The 21,281-nt window shown below is 43.9% G+C and overlaps 1 protein-coding gene across 5 annotated transcripts in view; it reads left to right on the top strand.

Moving 5' to 3' along the window:
• LOC118395825 (SLIT-ROBO Rho GTPase-activating protein 1-like) overlaps nucleotides 1-21,281 on the top strand; it is a 173,367-nt gene that overhangs the window by 113,478 nt on the left and 38,608 nt on the right. For 3 of the 5 annotated variants that reach the window (XM_035789795.2, XM_035789792.2, XM_035789791.2), the window contains exons 10-14: nucleotides 455-539; nucleotides 1,732-1,759; nucleotides 14,145-14,253; nucleotides 17,968-18,028; nucleotides 18,841-18,918. In XM_035789795.2, coding sequence (XP_035645688.1) covers nucleotides 455-539; nucleotides 1,732-1,759; nucleotides 14,145-14,253; nucleotides 17,968-18,028; nucleotides 18,841-18,918 — 361 coding nt within the window. Of the gene's footprint in view, nucleotides 1-454; nucleotides 540-1,731; nucleotides 1,760-14,144; nucleotides 14,254-14,889; nucleotides 14,924-17,967; nucleotides 18,029-18,840; nucleotides 18,919-21,281 lie in introns of all 5 variants that reach the window. The other 2 variants (XM_035789794.2, XM_035789793.2) reach the window with 1 other exon arrangement.

A 21,281-nucleotide genomic window follows, 5' to 3' on the forward strand; every position in this document is an offset into this window, starting at 1 on the left:
ATTCAGACTGTCAATCACTATGGAAACTGCTGTTGATAGATAGCTAGGAAATTAATACATTGGATTTTGACTAGTTTGGATGGTTGGGATCCATGGTCTTGTGTTGGAGTTGTAATCTATCTGAGGAATGTGAACAGAAGCTGTGCTTGTATTTCTAGGGATTTGTTAGAGCTCTAAAATGCCCCATATCATATGTATTCCCTCTCTTGGCATTTTAACTCTCAGAAACAAAGCTCTCCAAAAATATATCTTCCTTAGCGAGCGGTTAGGCTATTTTCTCTTCTTCTGTCCTCCTGGCTGTCTAAAGATGGACATGGTGCGATAAAGCTTTAAAAAGACTCTCGTTGTTGTTCTGTCCTTTGCCCTTGGCTGCCTTATCAGAGATTGGTGTCGTAAGGGCAGGCAACGCTTACTTGGCTCATCAGCCCTAGTAATCACTCTGAATTCTCCACAGAAATTCAGGGAGTTTCTGGAGGGCAGCAATCTCATCTCCAAACTGCAGGCCAAGCACGACCTACTGAAGAGGACTCTGGGAGAAGGTAAGGGATCAGAGACCCACATTGTGCTGGCCTACTTCCTGTCTGGCGGTCCCGTCTGTCCGTCAATGGTTAGTTAGTCTATCTGTCTGTATCTGTCTGTATGTCCCTTTTGTCTGTTTGGCTGAGTTGTGATCTAAGCAGGTTTCCATATGTATGAAATGGTATACTGAACCGCTTTTGTCTGTGTGGGTTTGTAAATGAACTCCTGAATAAATGAAAGGGAAAGATTACATGCACATTCCAAACAAAGTGCAGTGCTTTAGAACTTTACAGCTAATTAGAAACCGTTAAAAACATATTCGGTTGATTCTAAAATTGTCCACTTCAATCTAACCTCTGTGGTAAAATTTCCATTGTGCTACTTTCTCCATCAGGCCTCACAACCGAGATGCTAACCTCAGCATTAGCGCGCCAAGTCAGAGCTAAAGGGATTGTGCTGATGTACTATCCGTCTTCGTGATTGATTAGTGGTTAGCTTAATGGCCTGGCAGCATTAGCGCGGTATGACTATTATGGCTGGGTTCACTGTGTTCTACATTGGTGGGATCTCCTTAAGGCCTTTGACTAAGCTACTGTCAGCACTGAGCTGCTGCTGAATGCTAGCTAACTAGCTAACAATGCAGGAAGCAAGCTCTCGTGTGGTCTAAATCCGTCAGTCTCAGTCAATCTGTTGGCTGTACAAGGAGTTGAGGAAGAGAATGGGGACTTTGATAATAATTAGTCATGGACTCCTGCCTGCTACAGTGAATGTTGATGAGTGTGTTCAAGTAGGTATAGGTAAAGCTGGCCCCACCCTGGTGTTACCCTGACAGGTCGGATCCTGTGCATAGTGGATGGGCACAGGTTTAAAGTTGAAACCGTTCCTCTTGTTAGGAGCAATTTGTTGGATTTGGAGTTTCTTGACTTGTGAAAACATGTGTTTTTGCGTGTGAAGGTAACATTGTGTGTGTGTGTGTGTGTGTGTGCTTGGACAGGTGTTTTTTTTACTGCAGTTAAAGTATAAGTGTGTGTTACTGTGTGTGAGTCATTATGTGTCATTGTGTGCGTCACCATGAAGCCAGTGGTTGTGGGCAGATGGCAGGGCTGCATATGCTTTACTGAGCGTGTGCACAATGCTCTGCAGGCTCCTCTGGGAAAGGTCTCATCTCACATCCTCTCTCTCCCTTCCCCTTTCTCCCCTTGGTCTCCACAGGTCACCAAGGGGACTATATGACCACAAGGTAAGACACTACCACGCTCTCTCTCTCCATCACACACTAACCTCTTAGGTTTTAATAAGACCCTTTCTGTCTATATTTAGCTGTCTATATTTATTCAGTTCTTTGAAAACTTGTCCCATAAGTAAAAGTCAGTGTACTCTTCGTTGCGAATGCCATTTCTCTTTATCCTCCTACAGTAAAATGACCAACGATATCTAGACAAATATTTACACTGGTTTGTAAAGAAAATAAAAGTTTGCCACTTAAAGTTCTCACTTATCACTGTGTGAAGAGTAGAACAATCGCTACTGTACTTGAGCTATTATCAAACTGCTCACCCTGGAGAAGAGAGACCAGATGTTACTGTTCTAGACTCCCCAGGGTTTGAATTTGCCATATGCCCAGCATGGTATGGCCTGGTAATATTGTCCCCTTCCAAGAGCCTCAACCCTCTTGCTCTCTCTCTCTCTCTCTCTCTCTCTCTCTCTCTCTCTCTCTCTCTCTCTCTCTCTCTCTCTCGCTCTCGCTCTCTCGCTCTCTCCCTCTCTCCCTCTCTCTCTCTCTCTCTCTCTCTCTCTCTCTCTCTCTCTCTCTCTCTCTCTCTCTCTCTCGCTCTCGCTCTCTCGCTCTCGCTCTCTTTCTTTCTTTCTCTCTTCTCTCTCTTTCAATTAAATTAAATTGGCTTTATTGGCATGATGTAACAATGTACATATTGCCAAAGATTACTTTGGATATTTACAATATTAAAATAATAAGACTCAAAATTGTCAACGGGACAACAGTAACAACAATAACCAAGGGTCAAAATAACCATACATTGAACAATAACAATAAGTATACAGTAGAGGACATGTGCAGGTTGATTGGTCTGTCAGACACTGTCCCTCATCTTATGGCAGGCAGCAATGTAGTGCGCTGCCAACTCACAGCTCTCTGCATCCTCCCCCAACAGAACAGGTAGTCTATTCTCATCAGAGAGGTCTTTGAAACCTTGAATAAGGGTTTCAAATTTGGGGAAATGAAACTCTCTAATTGTTTTATATTTTTTACATTTTGTCAGGAAATGCAGTTAGCCACGGTGTACTGTCGATTTAGGGCCAGATAGCACTGCATTTTGCTTTGTGTTTATGTTTCCCAGTAAGCAATGTAGTTTTGTTTTGACTGTGTTGTAATTTGTTTTATTCTGATTGATTGGATGGTCTGGTCCTGAGGCTTCATTGTATTAGTAGGACAGGTTGGATTTTTCCAAAACTGAATTGCTCTTTTTCAAGTTTTTATTATTAGTGGATATTGGCCTAATTCTGCCCTGCATGCATTGTTTGTAGTTTTCCTCTGGACATGTAGGAGAATCTTACAGAACTCTGCATTGAGGGTTTCAATGGGGTGTTTGTGCCATTTGATGAAATCTTGTTTTGCAAGGGGACTCCACACCTCGCTGCCATAAAGTGCAATTGGTTCAATGACACATTCAGTTAGTTTTAGCCTAATTTTAATAGGTATTTCAATTTGAATTTGTTTTTAATGGCATAGAATGCCCTGCTTGCTTTCTCTCTCAGTTCATTCACTGCATCATTAAGGTGTCCAGTTGAGCTTATTTTTAAACCTAAGTAATTAGGTGTGTGCAGTACTCTATTTATTTTGTACCAATTGAAGACTTTGGTCTAATTCCCTGAGATCTGGATCATCTCTGGGAAATCATTATTTTAGTATTTTTGGGGTTTACTGGGCGACAGCAGGAATAGGTCATTTGCGAAGAGTAGGCATTTAACCTCTGAATTGTGGAGACTAACCACTTTTTTGCCATATGCCTGAATATATACAGTGGGGCAAAAAAGTATTTAGTCAGCCACCAATTGTGCATGTTCTCCCACTTAAAAAGATGAGAGAGGCCTGTAATTGTCATCATAGGTACACTTCAACTCTGACAGACAATCACATTGTAGGATTTTTAATGAATGTATTTGCAAATTATGGTGGAAAATAAGTATTCTGGAACTTGCAGTCGAAAGGCATTCTGGAAGGCATTCTGGAACTTGCAGTCGAAAGCCATTCTGGAAGGCATTCTGGAACTTGCAGTCGAAAGCGTAATTCAATACAATTACATATGTAAATAACTGTAAAGAAATATCTTTAGATACAGCTCAATTAATTAACTTAAACATTAACTCTGTAACACATTAAACTTACAACACCCCCCCCGATGAACAACTATGTTCATCTAGATCTCTAGGCAGTATATCAACTGAATAAGTCTCCTCAACAAAGTCCCTGAAGCAGTACGAACTGAACATGATCTAACTAGGCCATCTCGGCCTGGAAACAGTTCCTCAATCTTTCCTAGTTTCCAGGTTTGTCTGGGTGTGTGATCTTCTCCAATGGGTACAACGTCACCCGCTATCAGTGGGGTGGGCTGTGGTGTGTCACAGCGGTGTGCTGACTTTAGATCCAGCAAGTAGTCTCTTCGCCAACTGTTCCAGAAACTGGTCACAAGTCTCTGCCTGTACTTCCATCTGCGTGTCATTTCCCCCTTGTTTAATGTTGGGTGCTGAGTGTCACTTGCTCCAGAATGCATCACCTTCTCATGGTGGTACTGTATCAGCATTTCTGCGTATCTGTACTTATTGGGCAGAACCCATGGGTGCTGCTCTCTAAATGTGAAGTTGGACTGTTGCAGTCTTCCTCCTACACTGAGTAGTTTGTTCTTCCAGGAAAGGTTTCAGATCTCCTGTCCAAAACTCTGTTGTTGTGTTACCTTAATCCAGTACTTTTCTGCATCGAACAGTTCGTCAGCAGTCAGTTCACCTTGCATCTTTATGTTTGTACGAGCATTGGCTATGAATCTCTTTATCCAGGTGGTGACTCTGAACACTCTTTTCAGTTTGCTGTACATTTCAATCTCCAACACAGGTCCAGTAATCTCTGTGCCGTTTGCTGCGAGTTGTACAGTAACCTGGCAACTGGACTTGAGTTCTTTTTTCACCTCTTCCGGAACCTTGTTATCATCAGTCTCTTCGGACTGATTGGGTGATGTCAGAATTCTGGGTCCATTCCACCATAGCTCGCTCTGTGTCAAGTTTTGAACAGTTTGTCCTCTTGTAGGGAGGTCAGCTGGATTAGTTTTCCCTTCAATATGTGACCATGACTCTGGATTGGTCAAGGACTGGATCTCCGTCACTCTGTTCACAACAAACTATTTCCATTTCTGAGCTGAGCTGCAAATCCAATGCAGCACGATCATCGAGTCTGTCCACATTTTGATCTGTTTTTCTTCCATTTTCAGTGTGGTCATCAAGTTGTTTGCTAGTCTCGCTTCAATCACAGCTCCCATGAGCTCCAGGCGTGGCAGCATCATTTTCTTAAGTGGGGCTACCCTGGACTTGGATGCGACTAGACTTGTTGTTTCCCTGTCTTGTGACTCACCTTGCAAGTAAGCTACTGCACTGTAAGCCCTTTCACTTGCATCACAGAACACGTGTAGTTTCAGGGTGTGGTTATTCTGTGGCCGCATGTCTGTTCTGTACCACCTTGGTTTGGTGAGCTGGTGTAACTGGGGTAGTTCTGAACACCACTGTTGCCATTCTCGTGTCAGATCAGGTGGTAATTCTTCGTCCCAGCTGAGTCCCCTCTCCCACATTTCCTGGAACATGCACTTGATCCTGATGGTGAAGGGAGTTAAGAAACCAAGAGGGTCGAAGATACGTGCAGACGACTGCAGAACACTTCTCTTTGTGTTTTCCTTTTGCTTTAAAATGCGCAGTAGCGGCCTGAGGTCAAGCACAAAGTCATCTGTTTCCGGCCTCCATACTAACTCTAAAACCTTCAGCACTAATCCTTGTGATTCTAGCGTCAACGGGTGGTCAGTTGTCGTACTCTCCTCCCATTTTGTTTTCAATTCAGAAGAATTGGTCATCCATTTGCAAAGGTCCATGCCTGCAATCGACAGCATTCGCTTTGCAGTTGTTGTCACAAGGTAAGCCTCTTCAACATTGCGTGAACTTGCAAGGAAGTCATCTACATAGAGTGACTCTCTCAGTATCTCTACAACTTCTGGTTGTTCTGTTTCATATTGTTTCAGGTGCTTCCTGATTGTAGCTGCCAGCAAAAATTGACTTGGGGAAGCTCCAAATACCACTCTTTTCATCCTCAGCACACTTAGCTCCTCTTCATTTTCTCCCCTTGGTGGGCCAGTGAGCCATAGAAATCTCACGGCGTCTCTGTCTCTCTCTGCTAGGGATATCTGCAGGAAAGCTTTCTTGATGTCTGCCATGAATGCGATCTCATGTAATCTGAACTTTATCAGAACGCTGAGCAGATCCGGATTCAGGTTCGGTCCTGTGAGTAGACAGTCATTGAGGGATGGACAGCCATCTTCATGGGACGAGGCATCAAACACCACTCTCAGTTTTGTTGTCACCTTATCTTCTCAGAGTACTGCATGGTGAGGTAAGTCGTATTTTACGTTGTCTGCACTTGATGCGTTGTCCTTGGGCACGTCCTCTGCCATATCTTGTTGTAAGTAGTCCTCTACTACTTCATTGTATCTGCTGCACAACGTCACATCCTCCTTCAGTCTTTTCTTCAGACCTTCAAACCGTTTATTGGCGATTCTATAGTTGTCTTGGAGTTCTGGCATTTCTCGTTTCCATGGCAACTCCACGTGGTATCGCCCACCTTTTGAAGGTGGTTGTTTCCTCAAACCTTTGTAGAGCCTCGTTTTCCTCTGGGTTCTGTGTTTTCTCGCTTAGAATACCCAGAGACTCAAGCTCCCAGAACGCATGCAGTTGCTTGGAGACTAGTGTGTCTTCATCAAGTGGGATGAACATGCAGGTTGCCTCGGCGACACTTAACATGGACACGGGTCCCTACACCGACCATCCAAAGGTGCTCTCTAAAGCAACTAGCGTCTCCGTCAGTCGCTCCACTCTGCCTGATACTATCTGCCAGTAGTAGTCTGCTCCTATCAGGACAGAGAGTTCAGGATCATTGTCATCTCCTGGAAAGTCTGCGAGCTGCAGTCCCTTTCTATTGAGCTCATGTTGAATCTGTTCACCAGGAACCTTCATCACAGCTGTGCACACTTGTGGGGTTTCAATTGCCTCTATCTCTATTCTCTGCTGTTTGTCCCAGACATTCTCCAAGATGACTTTCACTGTGTTGCGTTGGGACGTTGATGGGGCAGAGGAGCCAAACGTGTGAAGAGTGAGTGCCTCTTGTCTGATTACTGGTAGCTTCAAGGCCTTCACAAGGTTTTCATTTAAGAAGCTTCTCTGACTGCCTCCATCTAGTAAGCAACGAGCTATCTTCCTGCCCGATGGGCCTTCTACCCATGCCTTTGCCGTTTGTAGCAACACAGTGTTCTGTCCATCTGGTTTCATCTTCACTGAATGGGGAATAACTGAGGAAACAACAGCATCTACAGAAACAGTAGGGGGTTGCACCTCACTCCTCTTACTGGTACACACCGCAATGTGATGTCTGCTTCCACATGTTGCACATGACACATCTTTGACCTCACAGAATTTTGCTATGAGTCTCTGTCCTAAACATACAAAGCATCTTCCCATTTTTTTTAGTTTCTGTTTGCGTGTAGCAATATTGTAGTCAGGGCAGTTTTCTGATTTGTGGTCTGCACTGTCACAAAATAGACACATTTGTTGTTCCTTCAGGCTGACTGTATGCAGTGCTGCAGCAGAGGTCATGTTGGGTCTTTTTGGTTTCATTTCATTGGAGAAGCATGACTTGTTCCATGGTTTGCTCTCTTTCTGTTGGTTGCATAATCTTGTCATTTGTAGCACTCTCTCCCTGCTCTGAACCTCTTTCTGTAGGAAACTGATCATCTCAGACACTTTCCATTCATCATCCACTCCCCTCTGACGACTATAGTCAACAGCTATGTCCTCTGGAATCATCTGCAGTAAGATTGGGCATAGTAGGCTTCCATAGGATTCTGACACTACACCCAGTGATTCCAGGCTCCTAATCTGAATTTCACATTCATCATATAGCTAACTGCCTCAATGCATTTAGATCAGAGGATTTTGTCACAGGTGTGAGATTCAACAGCTTTGACATATGAGCACTAATCACAAGATCTTTCCTTCCAAATCTGCTCTTGAGTAGAGCAATTGCATCATCAGAATTACTGTCTGTTAACATCAGTCCTGCTACTGCCTTTACAACTGGTCGAGTGAGATATGTTTTCAGATAGATAAACTTCTCTTTATTACACAGTGAATCATTGTGAATAGCAGTCTCATACTGGTTCCAAACCCCTGCCATATACTGACATCTCCATAGATTTTTTCAATAATCAACTTTGGTAGCCTTACTGATTGTCTCTGTGATCTGTTTGAGTTTGCGTCACTCACCCGGGCTGGTAGTGGATTGACGTCCTGTTTCTCCTTTATCACTCTTTGTGCACAGCTCTTCAGCATGATAATGCACTCTTTGTAATCATCCGTGCATGCAATCTCTGCCTCCAATCCGTCCAATGGCGTTAACTGTTCAATTCCGCTATCAAGTTCAAACAAACTGTCCTCCTTAGCTGATAGCACTTCCAACAATGTACTCAAGTGATCGGTATCCGGATTTGACTGGGCTATTTCCACGTCAATCTGATTCAAAATCCGCGTTGTGGCGCCTCGAATGGTACCCCGCTTTCGTCTCATTCTTTCTGCTTCATGCCGACGTTCCTCCTCAGCCATTTCAGCCACTTCTTCGTCGCAGCTCATATTCCGGGTTTCGGCACCAAATTTTAGATTAACTGACGTCAAAGTAATGACTCGGGACGTCGGGTTTCATATGAAAGCTTCTTTTAGTAATAATACTTGTTCACGTTAAATTTAACAACTTTAGATTCTACAGAGCAATGCAGGTAAGATGCTAGCGGAAAGTCAGCTTAATCACTTTGCACCTGCACATAACTGGCGCGTGATCTCTCTCATTCCTGTCGCAAGGCATTCTGGAACTTGCAGTCAAAAGCGTAATTCAATACTAACCAATACAATTACATATGTAAATAACTGTAAAGAAATATCTTTAGATACAGCTCAATGAATTAACTTAAACATTAACTCTGTAACACATTAAAGTTACAACACACGTGTAACAACACCTGCACAGGATCGGTACATCCGAACATCACACCTGCGGGACATGACAACAACAACTGCCCGAGTTAGACCAGGAACGCACGATCCCTCTATCAGTGCTCAGACTGTCAACAATAGTCTGAGAGAGGCTGGACTGAGTGCTTGTAGGCCTGTTGTAAGGCAGGTCCTCACCAGGCAACAACGTTGCCTATAGGCGCAAACCCACCATCGCTGTCTCACCAGGGATGATGGTCAGATTCGTGTTTATCGTTGAAAGAATGCACCGATGCCTGTACTCTGTACTCTGGAGCGGGATCGATTTGGAGCTGGAGGGTCCGTCATGGTCTCGGGCGGTATGTCACACTGATAATATAATAATAATAATAATAATATATGCCATTTAGCAGACGCTTTTATCCAAAGCGACTTACAGTCATGTGTGCATACATTCTACGTATGGGTGGTCCCGGGGATCGAACCCACTACCCTGGCGTTACAAGCGCCATGCTCTACCAACTGAGCTACAGAAGGACCACACTGATATTGCTAACTACTTTAATTACTTTTTCATTGGCAAGGTAAGCAAACTTAGGGATGACGTGCCAGCTACAAACGCTGACACTACACATCCAAGTATATCGGACCAAGTCTGGTTCAGGTCTGGTTCACTCCAGACCTGACTGCCCTCGACCAGCACAAAAACATCCTGTGGCGGACTGCAATAGCATCGAATAGCCCCCGTGATATGCAACTGTTCAGGGAAGTCAGGAACCAATACACGCAGTCAGTCAGGAAAGCTAAGGCCAGCTTCTTCAGGCAGAAGTTTGCATCCTGTAGCTCCAACTCCAAAAAGTTCTGGGACACTGTGAAGTCCATGGAGAACAAGAGCACCTGCTCCCAGCTGCCCACTGCACTGAGGCTAGGAAACACGGTCTCCACCGATAAATCCATGATTATCGAAAACTTCAATAAGCACTTCTCAACGGCTGGCCATGCCTTCCGCCTGGCTACTCCAACCTCGGCCAACAGCTCCGCCCCCCCGTAGTTCCTCACCCAAGCCTCTCCAGGTTCTCCTTTACCCAAATCCAGATAGCAGATGTTCTGAAAGAGCTGCAAAACCTGGACCCGTACAAATCAGCTGGGCTTGACAATCTGGACCCGCTATTTCTGAAACTATCTGCCGCCATTGTCGCAACCCCTATTACCAGCCTGTTCAACCTCTCTTTCATATCGTCTGAGATCCCCAAGGATTGGAAAGCTGCCGCAGTCATCACCCTCTTCAAAGGGGGAGACACCCTGGACCCAAACTGCTATAGACCTATATCCATCCTGCCCTGCCTATCTAAGGTCTTCGAAAGCCAAGTCAACAAACAGGTCACTGACCATCTCGAATCCCACCGTACCTTCTCCGCTGTGCAATCTGGTTTCCGAGCCGGTCACGGGTGCACCTCAGCCACACTCAAGGTACTAAATGATATCATAACCGCCATCGATAAAAGACAGTACTGTGCAGCCGTCTTCATCGACCTCTCCAAGGCTTTCGACTCTGTCAATCACCAAATTCTTATCGGCAGACTCAACAGCCTCGGTTTTTCGGATGACTGCCTTGCCTGGTTCACCAATTACTTTGCAGACAGAGTTCAGTGTGTCAAATCAGAGGGCATGCTGTCCGGTCCTCTGGCAGTCTCTATGGGGTGCCACAGGGTTCAATTCTCGGGCCGACTCTTTTCTCTGTATATATCAATGATGTTGCTCTTGCTGCGGGCGATTCCCTGATCCACCTCTACGCAGACGACACCATTCTATATACTTTCGGCCCGTCATTGGACACTGTGCTATCAAACCTCCAAACGAGCTTCAATGCCATACAGCACTCCTTCCGTGGCCTCCAACTGCTCTTAAACGCGAGTAAAACCAAATGCATGCTTTTCAACCGATCGCTGCCTGCACCCGCATGCCCGACTAGCATCACCACCCTGGATGGTTCCAACCTTGAATATGTGGACATCTATAAGTACCTAGGTGTCTGGCTAGACTGCAAACTCTCCTTCCAGACTCACATCAAACATCTCCAATCAAAATCAAATCCAGAGTCGGCTTTCTATTCCGCAACAAAGCCTCCTTCACTCACGCTGCCAAGCTTACCCTAGTAAAACTGACTATCCTACCGATCCTCGACTTCGGCGATGTCATCTACAAAATGGCTTCCAACACTCTACTCAGCAAACTGGATGCAGTCTATCACAGTGCCATCCGTTTTGTCACTAAAGCACCTTATACCACTGCGACTTGTATGCTCTAGTCGGCTGGCCCTCACTACATATTCGTCGCCAGACCCACTGGCTCCAGGTCATCTACAAGTCCATGCTAGGTAAAGCTCCGCCTTATCTCAGTTCACTGGTCACGATGGCAACACCCATCCGTAGCACGCGCTCCAGCAGGTGTATCTCACTGATCATCCCTAAAGCCAACACCTCATTTGGCCGCCTTTCATTCCAGTACTCTGCTGCCTGTGACTGGAACGAATTGCAAAAATCGCTGAAGTTGGAGACTTTTATCTCCCTCACCAACTTCAAACATCAGCTATCCGAGCAGCTAACCGATCGCTGCAGCTGTACATAGTCTATAGGTAAATAGCTCACCCTTTTTCACCTACCTCATTCCCATACTGTTTTTATACTGTTTTTATTTATTTACTTTTCTGCTCTTTTGCACACCAATATCTCTACCTGTACATGCCCATCTGATCATTTATCACTCCAGTGTTAATCTGCAAAATTGTATTATTCGCCTACCTCCTCATGCATTTTGCACACATTGTATATAGACTGCCCATTTTTTTTTCTACTGTGTTATTGACTTGCTAATTGTTTACTCCATGTGTAACTCTGTGTTGTCTGTTCACACTGCTATGCTTTATCTTGGCCAGGTCGCAGTTGCAAATGAGAACTTGTTCTCAACTAGCCTACCTGGTTAAATAAAGGTGAAATAAAAAAATAAAAAAATAAAAAAATGAAAGACAAGAATTGTACTTTTGAATTCCGTCAAGTCAGTGTGGAGGAGGTGATTCTTTTTTTTGTCTATCAACAATGACAAGCCACCAGGGTCTGAAAATCTAGATGAAAAATGACTGAGGATAATAGCAGATGATATTGCCACTCCTATTTGCCACATCTTCAATTCAAGCCTACTAGAGAGCGTGTGCCCTAAGGCCTGGAATAGTAAGAATAGTAAAGTCCCCTTTACTTGCTCAAATAGCCAACCAATCAGCCTGTAACCAACCCTTAGTAAACTTCTGGAAAAAATTGTGTTTGACCAGATACAATGCTATTTTACAGTAAACAAATTGACAACAGAATTTCAGCATGCTTACAGGAAAGGACACTCAACAAGCACAGCGCTTACACAAATGACAGATGATTGGCTGAGAGAAATTGATGATAAAATGATTGTGGGTGCTGTCTTGTTAGGCTTCAGTGCAGCTTTTAACATTACTGATCATAGTCCGCTACTGGAAAAACGTATGTGTTATGGCTTTACACCCCATGCTATAATGTGGATTAAGAGTTACTTGTCTAAAAGAACACAGAGGGTGTTTGTTAATAGAAGCCTATCAAATATAATCCAGTTATAATCAGGAATTCCCCAGAGTAGCTGTTTAGGCCCCTTGCTGTTTTCAGCTTTCAAAGACATGCCACTGACTTTGAGTAAAGCCATAGTTTCTATGACTCAACACTTTACACGTCAGCTACTACAGTGACTGAAATGACTGCAACACTCAACAAAGATTTGCAGTTAGTTTCAGAGTGGGTGGCAAGGAATAAGTTAGCCCTAAATATTTCTAAAACTGAGAGCATTGTATTTGGAACAAAATACTCACTAAACCCTAAACCTCAACTAAATCTTGTAATAAATCATGTGGAAATTGAGGAATTTGGGGTGACTAACCTGCTTGGAGTAACACTAGATTGGAAACTGTCATGGTCAAAACATATTGATGTAGTAGTAGCTAAGATGGGGAGAAGTCTGTCTATAATAAAGCGATGCTCTGCCTTCTTAACAACACTATCAACAAGGCAGGTCCTACAGGCCCTAGTTTTGTCGCACCTTGACTACTGTTCAGTTGTGTGGTCAGGTGCCACAAAAAAGGACTTAGGAAAATTGCAATTGGCTCAGAACAGGGCAGAACGGCTGGCCCTTGAATGTACACAGAGAGCTAATATTAATAATATGCATGCCACTCTCTCCTGGTTGAAAGTGGAGGAGAGATTGACTTCATCACTACTTTTATTTATGAGAGGTATTGCCATGTTGAATTCACCGAGCTGTTTGTCTTAACTTAACGGACACCCATGCATACCCCCACAAGACATGCCACAATAGGTCTCTTCACAGTCCCCAAGTCCAGAACAGACTATGGGAGGCACACAGTACTACATAGAGCCATGACTACATGGAACTATATTCCACATCGAGTAACTAACGCAAGCAGTAAAATTAGATTTGAAAAACAGATAAACTCTTTATGGAACAGCGGGGACTGTGAAGCAACACAAACATTGGCACAGACACATGCATGCATAGACACATGCATACACACACTATACATACACATGGATTTAGTACTGTTGATATGTGGTAGTGGTGGAGTAGGGGCCTGAGGGCACACATTGTGTTGTGAAATCTGTGAATGTATTGTAATGTTTTAAAATTGTATGAACTGCCTTAATTTTTCTGGACCCCAGGAAGAGTATCTAATGTTTTGGCAGCAGCTAATGGGGATCCATAATAAATACAAATACACACACCCTCTCCCACTGGGACATGTCGTCAGGTGGATGCTGCCGCACGGAGCCCACACACACTCATCCCAGCAGGCCTGGTATTTTCATGACCTTTTGAAGTTGGGTGGTAATCCTCTCTCTAGGAGATGGTGACAGACTAGTGGGGATATCAAACCCTCTATCTAATAATCTCTCTCTAGGAGATGGTGACAGACTAGTGGGGATATCAAACCCTCCATCTAATATTCTCTCTCTAGGAGATGATGACTGACTAGTGGGGATATCAGGATCCTTGCCCAGCGTCATCTCACGACTAACACTCAAACTCACAGGACAGGCTGGGTGACACCATACACGACATCCCAATCAAGAAGTGACTTTTGTGTGAAAGTTTAGGATTGTTCACATTTGCGTGCGTAGTTTGTCTGAAATCTCAGATGTCAGATTTTTGAACTTCGGACATTGGTGAGTTCAGACAAACAGTGTATGTTCATGGTGGGAGATTTCTCTAACACAGTCTCCATTTTCCAGGCCTCCCAATGTGCCGCCCAAACCTCACAGTGGCAGAAATAGGAGGGCTAGGCCCCGCTCGGTCTTTAACGTTAAGTTGTTTAATGGCAATCTGGAGTCCTTTGTCAAGGTACTGGTCAAGTCTGGCCTTGGACTGCTACCGACCGTCTCTCCGACCGTTTCCATAATAATGACCGTAACTCAACAACTCACACTTTTGTCTTTTTCCTGGGGTCTGATCATTAGGCTGACCACACCAGTCAGGAATTTTATCTTCTCGTTTCTCTCTGTAGTCTCAAACATTGGGGAAGCACAGGGGTGGCATTGCTGCTGACAGAGTGCATCCAGGGAAGGAGGTATGATGACAGAGCAGAGGGCACACTAGCACAGAGGAGGGGGGTGAAAAGGAGGACGGGATGTATGGAAGATGTTTGTCTCCATCTTTCCCCCGAGTCTCTGCTGTCAGCTAGGGCATTGGTATTCCTCCCTATTTCTCTCTCTTCCTTCTCTCTCTTCTCTGGCTGGTTTGAAAGCAGCCATTGTCAGCAGGATATATGTGACAGCCAGGGGATGGTGGCCAGAGCGATAAGGAATCCACCACCTCCCCACAATGCCCTGCTGCTTCCCCTGCGTTTGACGCCAGCTCTATTCTTAGTGTGTGGGGGGTGAGGGCTGGGCTGTGGTACTGTAGCTGGCTGCTGTGGTGATTTAATCTGGGTTTCACCTCTTTCTCGCTCTCTCTGCTTTCTTCTCTGCTTCCTCATAGCCGTGGACGACGGAACTCGCACGCCAGACACCAGGTAGAGTGGAGACACTGTGGAGTGGAGAGGGACCCGTCCCTACTGCTACCTGTCTGTCTGTCAGGGCCGGGGTGATAACAGTATTGCCATACTCGTTAGTATTGTGGCAAGGAAACAAAACACGAAGCGGGTTTAACTTCTTTAGGAATAGCTCCCTAATGTTGGAAACAAACATCATTATGTTGTCATCCAGAGTCACATTTATATACACTGCTCAAAAAATAAAGGGAACACTAAAATAACACATCCTAGAGCTGAATGAAATATTCTTATTAACTTTTTTCTTTACATAGTTGAATGTGCTGACGACAAAATCACACAAAAATTATCAATGGAAATCAAATTTATTAATCCATGGAGGTCTGGATTTGGAGTCACACTCAAAATTAAAGTGGAAAACTACACTACAGGCGGATTCAACTTTGATGTAATGTCCTTAAAACAAGTCTAAATGAGGCTCAGTAGTGTGTGTGTGGCCTCCACGTGCCTGTATGACCTCCCTACAACGCCTGGGCATGCTCCTGATGAGGTGGCGAATGGTCTCCTGAGGGATCTCCTCCCAGACCTGGACTAAAGCATCCGCCAACTCCTGGACAGTCTGTGGTGGATGGAGCGAGACATGATGTCCCAGATGTGCTCAATTGGATTCAGGTCTGGGGAACGGGCGGGCCAGTCCATAGCACCAATGCCTTCCTCTTGCAGGCACTGCTGACACACTCCAGCCACATGAGGTCTAGCATTGTCATGCATTAGGAGGAACCCAGGGCCAACCACACCAGCATATGGTCTCACAAGGGGTCTGAGGATCTCATCTTGGTACCTAATGGCAGTCAGACAACCTCTGGCGAGCACATGGAGGGCTGTGCGGCCCCCCAAAGAAATGCCACCCCACACCATGACTGACCCACCGTCAAACCGGTCATGCTGGAGGATGTTGCAGGCAGCAGAACGTTCTCCACGGCATCTGCAGACTCTGTCACGTCTGTCACGTGCTCAGTGTGAACCTGCTTTCATCTGTGAAGAGCACAGGGCGCCAGTGGCGAATTTGCCACTCTTGGTGTTCTCTGGCAAATGTAAAACGTCCTGCACGGCGTTGGGCTATAAGCACAATCCCCACCTGTAGACGTCGGGCCCTCATACCACCCTCATGGAGTCTGTTTCTGACCGTTTGAGCAGACACATGCACATTTGTGGCCTGCTGGAGGTCATTTTGCAGGGTTCTGGCAGTGCTCCTCCTGCTCCTCCTTGCACAAAGGCGGAGATAGCGGTCCTGCTGCTGGGTTGTTGCACTCCTACGACCTCCTCCACGTCTCCTGATGTACTGGCCTGTCTCCTGGTAGTGCCTCCATGCTCTGGACACTACGCTGACAGACACAGCAAACCTTCTTGCCACAGCTCGCATTGATGTGCCATCCTGGATGAGCTGCACTACCTGAGCCACTTGTGTGGGTTGTAGACTCCGTCTCATGCTACCACCAGAGTGAAAGCACTGCCAGCATTCAAAAGTGACCAAAACATCAGCCAGGAAGCATAGGAACTGAGAAGTGGTTTGTGGTCCCCACCTGCAGAACCACTCCTTTATTGGGGGTGTCTTGCTAATTGCCTATAATTTCCACCTGTTGTCTATACCATTTGCACAACAGCATGTGAAATGTATTGTCAATCAGTGTTGCTTCCTAAGTGGACAGTTTGATTTCACAGAAGTGTGATTGACTTGGAGTTACATTGTGTTGTTTAAGTGTTCCCTTTATTTTACTGAGCAGTGTATTTTGCAAGCTATAGCACACAATATTTTACATACAGCAGATTTTTAAAGGGCCAAATAGTTTGGTCTGCTTTGTGTTTTCATTTTTGCCATTGAGAAAATATTGCGATACTGTTATTGTCACAGTCTTACTGTCTATGCTGACTTCCTATCTCTGTCTCTCTCTTTTTCTGACCCTAACATCCCCTCCACTTCTTGTCTGTGATAATCTTTCACCCGTTTGTGCTGATGTGCAATACTAACTCCCTGGAGGTTTGCCCTGACAGACTGAACTACTCACATCTATAGATGTCAATTTATTGATATCGTTATTCATATATTCCTGTGCCAGGGTTACAACTGGATTATGAAGTACAATTTGATCTGTACCCTATTAATTGAAAATGTAACCTATACTTACAATTTGGCTTAGATTACATTGTACATTTCGTAGAATGCCCAACACTTATTTCAGACCTTGCAACATCTACATTGACAGATATTGAATTCCTCCAAACATAGTCTGTCTTGCTTAGTCCTCAGCTACAGAACATTGGTACCCGGTGGTTCCTGGAATCCCGGCATGGTTTAGGGCCGTGTGTCTACGCCCCCTGGGTGAAAACCCATCCACAACATTATTAGAAGCATGTAAGAGGTCTCTGCCTCAGCAGGGAGCTAGCAGCTGGTACTTCGGCCAAGTGTACTCTGGAGTGCAGCTCTTGTACCCTTTTACTGAAGGAGGGAGGAATGTGTTCTCTGTAAAGGGTCAGCTCCTCTCTCTCTCCTCTTTTCTCACTCCTCCTCCTCTCTCTCCACTCCATATGGAGTGTGTGGTAGTTTCTCTGTTACATAACCTCACATCCCTTATCAGTGTCCCAAGTGTGCTCTCAAGTGTTGACGTAACACAATAAAACAAGATAAAGAGGCCATGTTTAGTACCACTGAAGCCCCATTGAGTTGTATTGGCTAAGAGAAACTGGGCATGAATGGTTCTGTAGCTGCAAAACTTTAGTCTGTCTCTGTAAACCTTCAGTATGATCATTGGTAACACTTTACTGTAGTCCCTTATATGCCAATGGCAGATGTTATATTATCATAAGTAGTTATTATAAAGGCTTTATGAATGCATACATAAGGCTGGCTACAGTAAAATGTCACCGGTCATTTCTCCCTTCACCCATTAAGTATAATAATGGAGGCATGCATTTCGGGAAAAATAAGCATGTAAAGACTGAATGATATAATGTATTTCAGAATGAGCCATCTGTTAATATGACATGTCCTTCCTCTCATTGTGAAGGACTCTGGACAAGCTATTCCCCGTGTGGTGGAGAGCTGTGTTCGATTCATCAATCTCTATGGTGAGCTGGTCATCCATATATTACTTGTGTTTGTTTTGCGACAGCTATGATTTTCTCTCCTTTTCTCACCTCTTGCAGGCCAATCAAGCGTAACAGTCCAAAATGACTGGGTGCTGCTAAAACTTCTCCCCTGGTCAAGGGTAACATTGCGGCAATTTCAGTGTTAATTGTCTGGGTGTTTCCATTCTTCCCATGTCTGTGTTAAAATCCGTTCCATTTTAGTCACAGTCATGGGAAAGACTATGCAGATGCCATCTTGTTTACAGCATCTGTCCATGCAGCCAATGGGATGCAACACACACATTCCACACACACACACACCCTTCACACACACTGTCAAATAGGTTAGTTAGAATATCACTGTGAGACGCATTGATAAAACTCCAACAAAACACGTCGGCTTAAACTTTTGAAGGCGTGACGCTAATGACCTCTCTGTGTTTTGCGGACACCAGCGATGTCTTACTGGGGCGGCCGTCTCTAGTGGGGAAGACCCTGACTAATTAAGTTCCGAACTGACCTCTCTCCTTATTAAATGCTAATCCTGGCTGGAGGGCACTTTAGTAAGACTTGGTTGCGGTCTCTCTCCCTCATTAATTATCTTTAATTGGAAAACTTAAGGGCAAGGGGAATGGGATGTGGCCTTTAGTTGGGACTTAAACTGACTTTTCTTTTTGCACTGGTGGTCTTTTATAAGGGCTGCCTGTCACAATGGACTAAACGTGTGTCTACTTTTCTGTCTCACCTCTCTCTTCCTCTCTCTCTCGGTTCTGTACTTCTCTCTCCCCTCTGCCATTCTTTGTTCCCTGCAGGCCTTCAGCATCAAGGGATATTCCGTGTGTCCGGGTCTCAGATGGAAATCAATGACATCAAGAACTCATTCGAGAGAGGTACTGTAGGATGTTCTGTTACTGTAAGGTACTGTAGGATGTTCTGTTACTGTAAGGTACTGTAGGATGTTCTGTTACTGTAAGGTACTGTAGGATGTTCTGTTACTGTAAGGTACTGTAGGATGTTCTGTTACTGTAAGGTACTGTAGGATGCTCTGTTACTGTAAGGTACTGTAGGATGTTCTGTTACTGTAAGGTACTGTAGATTGTTCTGTTACTATAAGGTTCTGTAGGATGTTCTGTTACTGTAAGGTACTGTAGGATGTTCTGTTACTGTAAGGTTCTGTAGGATGTTCTGTTACTGTAAGGTACTGTAGGATGTTCTGTTACTGTAAGGTACTGTAGATTGTTCTGTTACTATAAGGTTCTGTAGGATGTTCTGTTACTATAAGGTTCTGTAGGATGTTCTGTTACTATAAGGTTCTGTAGGATGTTCTGTTACTATAAGGTTCTGTAGGATGTTCTGTTACTGTAAGGTACTGTAGGATGCTCTGTTACTGTAAGGTACTGTAGATTGTTCTGTTACTGTAAGGTACTGTAGATTGTTCTGTTACTATAAGGTTCTGTAGGATGTTCTGTTACTGTAAGGTACTGTAGGATGTTCTGTTACTGTAAGGTACTGTAGGATGTAAGTCGCTCTGGATAAGAGCGTCTGCTAAATGACTTAAATGTAAATGTAAATGTAATGTTCTGTTACTGTAAGGTACTGTAGGATGTTCTGTTACTGTAAGGTACTGTAGGATGTTCTGTTACTATAAGGTTCTGTAGGATGTTCTGTTACTATAAGGTACTGTAGATTGTTCTGTTACTATAAGGTACTGTAGATTGTTCTGTTACTATAAGGTTCTGTAGGATGTTCTGTTACTATAAGGTACTGTAGATTGTTCTGTTACTATAAGGTTCTGTAGGATGTTCTGTTACTGTAAGGTACTGTAGGATGTTCTGTTACTGTAAGGTACTGTAGGATGTTCTGTTACTGTAAGGTACTGTAGGATGTTCTGTTACTGTAAGGTTCTGTAGGATGTTCTGTTACTGTAAGGTACTGTAGGATGTTATGTTACTGTAGGTACTGTAGGATGTTCTGTTACTAAGGTACTTAGGACTGTTACTATAAGGTACTGTAGGATGTTCTGTTACTGTAAGGTACTGTAGATGCTCTGTTACTGTAAGGTCTGTTACTGTAAGGTACTGTAGGATGTTATGTTACTGTAAGGTACTGTAGGATGTTCTGTTACTATAAGGTACTGTAGGTTATGTACTGTAGGATGTTCTGTTACTACTGTATGTTAGGTACTGTATGTTCTGGATGTTACTGTTACTTACTGTAAGGTACTGTAGGATGTTCTGTAAGGTACTGTAGGATGTTATGTTACTGTAAGGTACTGTAGGATGATGTTACTATAAGGTACTGTAGGATGTTATGTTACTGTAAGGTACTGTAGGATGTTATGTTACTGTTACTGTAGGATGTTATGTTACTGTAAGGTACTGTAGGATGTTCTGTTACTGTAAGGTACTGTAGGATGTTCTGTTACTGTAAGGTACTGTAGGATGTTCTGTTACTGTAAGGTACTGTAGGATGTTATGTTACTGTAAGGTACTGTAGGATGTTATGTTACTGTAAGGTACTGTAGGATGTTCTGTTACTATAAGGTACTGTAGGATGTTATGTTACTGTAAGGTACTGTAGGATGTTATGTTACTGTAAGGTACTGTAGGATGTTCTGTTACTGTAAGGTACTGTAGGATGTTATGTTACTGTAAGGTACTGTAGGATGTTATGTTACTATAAGGTACTGTAGGATGTTATGTTACTGTAAGGTACTGTAGGATGTTATGTTACTGTAAGGTACTGTAGGATGTTATGTTACTGTAAGGTACTGTAGGATGTTATGTTACTGTAAGGTACTGTAGGATGTTATGTTACTGTAAGGTACTGTAGGATGTTATGTTACTGTAAGGTACTGTAGGATGTTATGTTACTGTAAGGTACTGTAGGATGCTCTGTTACTGTAAGGTACTGTAGGATGTTATGTTACTGTAAGGTACTGTAGGATGTTAACATATTATTGTACAGTCAGCCCAATACTTTTATACTGTCCAGGTCAGTCAGTCAAATTACACTTCACACATTTGATACCATCAGTGGATTGCAGCACATAGGGACAGAAGGAAAAGCAAACATAGGAAATCAATTATGTAGTTCATTTGAGCTGCAGAATATGACTTTGCTTAATTGCTAGTTAATTTTCTGTTTTGAGATAATTAGTTAACACTGGAAAGAACTTATTAAGCTAATGAAAGAAGCAGAAACATTGACATGTTTACAATGTACCCTAGTCAAATGGGCACTGCTTGTTTGT

The sequence above is a fragment of the Oncorhynchus keta genome, chromosome 17, assembly GCF_023373465.1.
Source record: "Oncorhynchus keta strain PuntledgeMale-10-30-2019 chromosome 17, Oket_V2, whole genome shotgun sequence".
In the NCBI taxonomy this organism is placed as follows: domain Eukaryota; kingdom Metazoa; phylum Chordata; class Actinopteri; order Salmoniformes; family Salmonidae; genus Oncorhynchus; species Oncorhynchus keta.